The sequence below is a fragment of the Lipotes vexillifer genome, unplaced genomic scaffold (assembly GCF_000442215.2).
Source record: "Lipotes vexillifer unplaced genomic scaffold, Lipotes_vexillifer_v1.1 scaffold626, whole genome shotgun sequence".
Lineage (NCBI taxonomy): Eukaryota > Metazoa > Chordata > Mammalia > Artiodactyla > Lipotidae > Lipotes > Lipotes vexillifer.
The window spans coordinates 1,133,490-1,142,255 of record NW_006786303.1 but is presented as its reverse complement, the minus strand read 5'-3'; the positions used below and the strand labels follow the sequence as shown (position 1 = coordinate 1,142,255).

General features: G+C 36.9%; 1 protein-coding gene across 1 annotated transcript in view; it reads left to right on the top strand.

The window, feature by feature from the left end:
* The window catches only part of LOC103084427 (leucine-rich repeat-containing protein 28-like), a 61,345-nt gene that overhangs the window by 4,558 nt on the left and 48,021 nt on the right, over positions 1-8,766 (top strand). Inside the window, 1 exon segment of the mRNA XM_082931122.1 lies at positions 7,983-8,085. Within this exon segment, the coding sequence (XP_082787248.1) occupies positions 7,983-8,085 (103 nt within the window).

Here is an 8,766-nt window from a genome sequence, read left to right as displayed (position 1 = left end):
TTCCTGCTTTCTTTGTATCTGCTTAGAAGGTCAGGAAAAGAATTGCTGTTTACTGTTTTTTAAGGAAATTCTTAAGTCCACAAAGTGAAGCTATTAGAACTTCAACTCCAGGATGGAAACCAGATGGAAACCAATTAATAATTCCTTAATCTCAGACTTAGAGATGCATGTAAACTGTACTTTACTGGACCATGGAATGTATTTGATCTGCAGCTTGAAGAAGTACTGCCTTGAGGTCATTGTTTAATGGGAATAGTTTGCAAAGTTTGTAGCCTTAAATACGTTTCAGTTTTAAAATGTTTCTTCTGGTTCAGACCAGAAGTCCCAGAGGTTGGAATCAGTCTTATTTTTGAGTAGAAGGTATCTTGGCTTTCCAAGGAGGGACACAAACATGCCATTAAAATCGTGTTCTGTAGAGACTGTTGGGCAGGTCTCTAATCAAAGGCATAATGAAAAAGGAGAAAAGAAAGGCTTGAAAACAAGGTCCAAAAACTAGTAGTGGGAAAAAATGAGAGAGAAGTATTCTGTTAACTAAAGTTTATATGACCCTATTTCAGGAGCAATGTTGTAACTCTGCAATGTGTATTTGTTCAAGAAAATGGATGTGCAGTCCTCCTTTTTGAGCTCTATCTTTTTGCAAGTATTTATAAAAAAAAAGTTTCATCCTGGTGCTGCTTACTCATCTGACTTTTTCCACTGTCTTAATGATCCCCTCTGCTTTATTTTTTTATCATATCAGGCCTTTACTCTTGCCTTAAGGTTTTCTTAGAGCATTAACAGGATTATTTAACATGGCTTCTACAGTGTGGGCAGACATTGACTTTACTATGCTAATATATGAAGAGAAAAGTTCACCTAGAGTAGGTGAACTTTAAAGGAACAAATGTATATTTTTCTCCAAGTTTTGGAATAGGATTTTGCAGTAGGCAGTGATTAATATGAAAAAGTGAACCCTGTTTTCCTCAGATATCAATTTAAAAAAAGAATTGCTGCTTATTCTTAAAAAGGTACAGATGTGAAACAAAAATAAGTAGTGTGAGGGCTAGATTCATGAGCAGAATCTTTGCCAGCGAAGTTTTTGTTAATTTGGTTTTCTAAATAGTGGCAAGAATGTATGGTACAAGCAAAGTCTGGAAGATGTTGTCAGTTGACTTTAAAGCAAGAATCTGGAGTTTCTGTCAGTCTTAGTTTTCAGCCAAGTTCTTAAATTTGGGGAGAGGGAGGACAGGTCCCAGTCCAGCTGAGCAAGAGCTGAAGGTAAGATAAGGAGTGAAGATGTTTTGCTCTCCGCGCTGGCTGCCCTGGCCTAGAAGATGTGTTGCTGTAATGCCCAAGCCTGTGCGGGATAGTCAGCATGAAGGCTCCTTCTCTAGGACCTTCTCTGAAGGAATTCTTGGTATTTCTTGCAACTGCTGCCCTAAATCTGTAAGTCAGACCTACCCCATCACTTATCTCATCTTTTAACAGAAGCCAAGGGATATTTTGTTCATCATTTATCTCCTTGTCATTGTCTCCTGACATCACACCTGGATGCTTGGGCATGCCCGTCCTCAGGTGCCCACTGCACCCATGCTGCCTGCTAAGGTAGTGTCGCTTCCTCCATTATGTGGGAGTGCCCTGCTTATATGGAAATGATCTGTTAAGGGAGGCTGCCTAACTAACGTCATGGTGAAGCAGGCAGGCATGCTTTTAAATTCCAGCTCTACCATTTAATAGCCGTATGATCTTGAGCTTAGAAAAGCTATTTAACTTGTCTAAGTCTCAGTAATGGGGTAATATTAATACCTACTTCATAGCACTTTTGTGAGAACTAAATAAGATTTAAAACACTTCTATCACTCATAAATACTACATAAGCACACAATCAATATAAACTTTTATTGTTTGACTAGACTGTAAGAAAGGGTTGGGACAGCTTATGTCTTATACCCTAAGCATCTAGCACAGTATTTTGCCCATTGCTTACAATAATTTCTTTATTACTTGACTGTGCAACACAAGTAGAGATGCTAATGCTTGAATATTTAAACCAACTGCAGAGGAAGCCTTCAGTCATTCAAATTCATTAAAATCAATTTATTTTAATTTAACAGTTGATGATCTACTGTGTGTAAAGTATCTTATTAAATTCACTGTGAAATCTTATTTGGTAAAAGTTGAATATATCAGGGAGACACAAGAGGGAAGAGATATGGGGACATATGTATATGTATAAATAATTCACTTTGTTATAAACCAGATACTAACACACCATTGTAAAGCAATTATACTCCAATAAAGATATTAAAACAAAAAGTTGAATAGATCAGAAAGAATATGATTATGTAAAAGATTTAATGGAGTGTGTGTGTGTGTGTGTGTGTGTGTTTGTATGTGTGTATTTAGAGAAACTAGCACTTTAGAAAATTCATTATTCTGAATAAGTAGTCAAAAAGTTCTCTTTGTCAAACGCATCATGTAGGTAATTTAATTAGTTTTAAAGATAATTTTGGAATACACTGTAAATTACTCTGAATTCATTGTGAAGAAACCCAGTTTTTACAGTAATTAAAAATGTAATTGTGACTAATAATCTGTCTGATTTATTGAACCACAATAATTGGAATTACATTGATAGAGCATTCCAAACAACCTGTTTTGATCTATTGCTTTCATGTGTGGTTTCTATTGCCCCATCATTTTGTTGAAGAGAATACATCATTCACCTTTTGATAAAATAAATGAGTTTCATGCTGGTTAGTGTGCAGTAAACAGATCCTATTTGGTCTGGCGCATGCTGTCATTCTGTGCTTGCTTTTACAGTTACAGTTAAAAGAGCAATAGCCTCAACACACAGGAGGTTTTTGTTCCATCTTCAGCCATGTGGACTGCATATGCCGGGGCCTTGAAGTTTAAGGAGAGAGAGAGAATTGGAGTTTATGCAGGACTATTAGCTTTTGCTAATTTTTAAGTAACAATACTTTGATCTATGAGTCTGGAAGAAAAAAAAGGGAAACATTTTAGACACAGAACACCACTTTAAAAAGCCACATGAAAAAGTTCTTTGTTGCTTTAGCATCTTTGCAGATGGACAACTTCCTTGCTTTACATAGTTCACATACTGAGCAGTTTTTGCACAGGAACTTAAAAAAATATTACTGCATGATATATTTCTTGAAAACTATTGGTCCATTGAAATTAAGAGAAGGAAGAAACAAACCAGCTTATTAGCTAGTAGATTAACGGTCTCTTCCAAAGTTAATTATTGAGTGAAGATTTTCTTTTTTAAGAATAGAAGAAATAGCTCAAAGCTTTTTCATGCAGAAAATACTTGTATTTCAGCCTCATTATGATTAAAAATGCCATTCCTTTGTGCTTGGAGTTTTGCCAGCTGACGGCTTTTTGGCAAGAGCACACTCTCACAGCCGTGCCTGTGTAGCCTGTGACCTTGCTGGGTGTTTAGTTGTCTTAGCCCTGCCAGCAGGCTGTGCTGTGTCAGCTAAAGCAAGGGTTCCCTGGTTCTCTTTAGAATCCTACACTCTGTTTTGTGATCTTCACTTTATATTCAGGAGAGAGAGATAAAAGACTAAGATGTATTGAGTGCCACTCTTATGCAAGGGACCAAGCTTGACATTATATACATTGCTGAATCTTTATAACAAGCTCATGACATAGGTATTATTATCTTCATTTCACAGAGGAGTAACAGGCTTGGAGCATTTGAATTGGAAAGCCAGGTTTCAGAGGTCTGATTCCAAAGCCCCACTACATCTTGTAATTTCAGTACTGCTTTTTCTTACTCTATCTGAGATTGTGTTATTTGCAAAGTTTAAATGTTTGTATTAAATACTCATGTCTGTGTGATAATATACTGGCTAATGTATAATAGATTTGAACACAGCTGATTTGTGTTTTCTTTCAGCTTCAGTAGAAAATAGTTCATTCCATTATGGGCATATATAAAAAATTATATTCCCCACACAAATTGGTCAGGAGGTATAAGCAGAAATCTTTGGAATATTGAAAACCTGAGATAAGGTCTAAACCAAATAGCATTTTAAAATCATCAACTCTTCATTTTTTTCCTGTAAAACTAGGATGGGAAAGAGGACTAAACCATATAAGAAGTAGCAAGTGCCAAATTTTATTTAACTTTGTATTATGATCTTTGCATGTAGCCTCATTTAATCTGGACAAGCTCTTTTGTGTATATTAGAGGAGAGAGGTGTTTCCTCTGTCATGTCCCATTTTGTGTCCTTGGCTCAGGGAGATGAATTACTGTCTCTAGAGGCTGTTGCCTCCAACTCTTTTCTGTGCAGTTAAAGTATAGAAAAGAGTACCTTTTGCTGCATGCCAAGGAGAATTCTCTCTTAATTGGCCTTCTACTGTAGGCCACACTTCCAAATGTGTCACTAATAATGAGAATAATAATAACTGCCATATATTGGAGAAGGCTGTATGCCAAGAATTCTGCTTGATAATTTATGAACTTTGTTAGTAGTTTTCACTAAAATTAAGGGACAGCATTATTTTTCTCTTTATATAGATGAGGAAACTAAGGACACACATTTAGTAAATAGAAGAATGAAGATTCAGACCCAAGTTCTCTGACTCTGAGAGTGTGTTCCTGCTCCATTAATTAGTATCCTATACTGCTTACCACTGCATAAACTCAATTAAAGAATCTTTTCCCTGAAACCCCTGCAGGCTCTGACAGTCATATCTGAGACCAGAGCTCATTTATATTTTATCAGTGTAGTTTCAATTTTTTAAAAATTCCAAACTTTTCTATATGCCTTTAAAGTCTGCAGACTTCTATATGTGATGAAAGGATTTGTATACAGTCAGAGAAGTAGTGAAAAATTATAAAATAGGAATTTTTAATGTAATTTTGAGGCTCTTTCATTGCAAGTAGATTCTGATATTTCTATGTATATTTTTTCCATCTATGTTTTATAAATTTGTAGCCTTTTATACCAGTAGAGAAGTTTATACATGTTTACTAAAGTAGCAGTACATATTATTGTGGTAATTATGTATTCTTATGCTTAAAAAAACACTGTATAGTGATTTAAATTTTACAGATTACTTTCACATTCAGTTTTAACAACTTGGTAAAGTTGAGGGGTTAGGCACTATTATGCCATTTTAACATATGTGCAAACTGAGGCTCTGATCACATGGCTAATAAGTGAAAGAACAGACACATAAGATGAACAGACAATTCACAAAAGAGAAACTATGTAAAAATGGCCCTCAGGCACATTGAAAAATGTTCACACTGATAATTAGAGAAATACAAATTCAGAATGATAGAAATTTTTAAATAAGACAACATGTTTTAAAACTTGGTGAAACTGGGGGAAAACCAATGCTCTCATACATTGATGAAGGGAATGCAAATTGGTGTAACTCCTCTGGAGGGAAATACCAAAGAATCTACGCATCTACACATGTATTTACCTTTTGACCTAACAAGTCCACTCCTAGGAATCTCTGATGAAGGTATACTTCCAGCAATATAGTTGTATATGTATACATGGGTTAGTATACTTACATATGTTTTGTAGATCTTTCTACTTAGGGATCCTAGAAGCAATGTCATTCCCATAGTAATGAGCACACCTAGCACTCAGATCTTGGTTTCTAAACACCATACCCTATTAAAAGGAATTAAGCCTCCTTGGAGAAGTCATTGATTTCAGGGCTATAGCAGGGAAAATACAAGCTGAGCTGGGACTGTCTTGTGGTGCCAGAAAGTATGGTGATACTCAAAAAAGGATGAAAACTTGTTGGAAAAACATAAGGACCAATTTTAAGTGTTCCTAATTGCCAAAACCGAAACATTTTAACCACCACAATGAACAATAATGGTATTGGGTTTTTAGTCCTTACAATAAAATAAATATCCATGAATCCATACTGTTATAAAAATCAAATAAATAAATGGGGGAGAAGGGATGGCTCTTCCTTACAGAAGAATTCCAGTTAATAAATGTAGACAGAAAGATGGTAATCGAAAATCACCACTAAATGAATACCGTGTAATAATTGTTGCAAACAAGACCCATTGATGAATGCTAAAATTAATGGGCAAAACTTTGAGAAGGAACAGGATATTTACATAGTCTTGGGGCTGTAGTAATCTGAAGACTTGACCTGGGGCTTGGGGGAGCTGCTTCCAAGATGGGTAACTCACATGGCTGTTGGCTGGCAGTCTCATATCCTCTGCTGGAGGGCCCTCATGACAAAGGAGTTGTCTTCCTGAACAAGCGATCCAAGGCAGAGAGCAAAGAGGAAGCCACAATGCCTTTTGTGACTTACTCTGAAATCACAAAATCACACAGCAGTTCTGCCTATTCTGTTTGTTAGATATATTAAAACCACCACACTGGGAAAGGGCATCTCTATAGCTAGTAGGCCAGTAATTTTTTTTTCTCCCTAAGAGTTGCCACTTCCCAGTGCTTTTGTTGCCTGTTCCCAGTGCTGCCAATTTTGGTTCCTTTTTTTGTAACTTGCCCCAGTGCTATTCCTGGGCAAGAATACTGTGATAGGACTTGTAGTGGAAAAGAGGAGGTAATGTTCACCTTTTCCTACCCATTTCCATGGCAAACCCTTCCTTACCTCAATCTTATATTATCCCCCTCTCACTTAATGTAATAAATTATCCAGAACCCATCTGTGAAACAGAGACTTTATACAAGCCTCTTAATAGCTGTGATCATATTATATTACAGTTATCATTTTTCATGTCCGTCCTCAATATCATATTCATATATGAATCCCCAAGGCCTACCATAGTGCCTAAAAGGTCCTTAATGGGTGAATGGGTTTTGTTTTGAAATGTAAATATGCTTAAGAACCACCTAATTTAGCTTTCTGGGCCTTTGTCTTTCCTAACTGTAGAAGGACAGGGGAAAAAGAGCTCCTTCAGCCTATTTCCTATTTTCACAAGCAGAATTATAGTTTGAAACTTTTCAGAGATTGAAAACTTTTCAAAGATTATGTTCTTACTTCAGGAGGCAGAGGGTTGGCAAGGCTACTGAGGATTCTGTTCTGTGCCTCTGTAACGATGAAGACAAATAGCTCTCCCTGTGAGTGATAGGAGTGGAAAGGAAAGCTGGTCGAACAATCTTGGGCACACAGTAGACAGGAAGGGATGACCTCAGCACTTGGAAGTGTCTCTGCTGCCTGTGATGGCCAGAGATCACCTTCAGTACTTTGTGCTTTGTTTCCTCACTGAATCCTCCTCCAGTCTTTGCTCCCCCCTTGTCCGGCTACTTCTGCGAAACTTCTGGATTCTCCGTCTTTCTGGCATACTTGTTCCTATTGCAGATTCTTCTCTTTGGGCTCCCTTTCTCACCTCTTCCCATTCCTGGTACAAACCCATTCCTGTCCCAGCTTCCTGGCCTGCAGGTCTTGTCCTGAGGACTGGGATTTGGGGTTCCCTTTGCTTCTTCCTGCCCCTGCAGCAACGGGCAGTTCCATCCATTCCTAGATCCACCTGGCTCCTGAGGCCCAGCCCAGCCAGGGTCAGATTGATCCCTAGCCCTCCTTTACCCCTCCTCCCATCTTTCTGCCCAGGGGAGGTGAGACACAGTAGGCTGACCTGCCAACTTAGTTTGTGTAACACTTTTTCCTATGGAGAAAAATGAAACTAAATAAACGACCTATAACAAACTTAATAAATAAATAGAAATTGTTTATTAAAAGTCATAGAATTTTTATGTGGGAAGGAAATCTAATAATATTCCATTCCCAGTACTCATTTTACAGCTTAAATGCTCAAGGTTCAGGTGGGTTGAGTAATTTTTCAATAGTCACGTTTTCTGATGTAGAATCTCATTACAGCTGACATAATTTCACACCTAGTTAAATCTGCAACACTTTTTTTCTTCCAGAGTAGAAATTTGAATTATTCTAATATTATGTATTAAATTTTATGTTTCACATTATATTTGTGTGCATTTATAGAAATTATAGCACTTTTCTTTCTAATCCAGATTTAGGTCGATCTCGAGAACTACAATATGTGTATGTGGATAACAACATTCATCTGAAAGGCTTGCCGTCCTATCTGTACAACAAAGTCATCGGGTGCAGTGGGTAAGGCTGATTTCACATTTTATACTATCATTCACCTCTTTTGCTAGCTTTGTTTCTACTTCAATATTTAGTCCTGATAAAACTCAAAAATAGATGAACTACTTTTGATAATCCTGTTCAGTTTTGTTTTGGGGCTTAATATGTTAAACCAAATACCCTTAAAAATCAAGAATATTGAGCAAGCAATTTAGAGTATTGTACTTCAAGTTTAGTTAGTAAGCTGTAAATTCGGTCAGTAAGTTGTTATTTTCCAGTCAAAAGAAAAATTAATCTATGCATACCATTATAAGCTCAGTAGTATCAGTCACAGAAACTGGAGGAATCTGCATTAATGTAAAAGTTTTTCTTTCTCTGCACTCCATAGCAGTGACAATTTTACTACATTAGTATCTAGGACTATACCAATTGAAAATATTTAGAGCTCAACATTTGAAATAGTCCCTCAATACAAATCATGATTCTAGCAACCAAAACGTATGTTTCAGTTAATAGGAAACGATAGGCTTTTATTTTCAGAGCAGCAATGATCTTTCATTCTCAGTTAGGCTTTTAGAAAGATGGCTTCAGCTTCTCCTTCTACAGCAGTGAAAAAGAACCAACCCTAAAGTGGTTCCCAGAGTGGCGTGGGCTTAACACCGGACAACTCAACTGCCAGAACCTGCTTTTTTTTTTTTTTTTTTT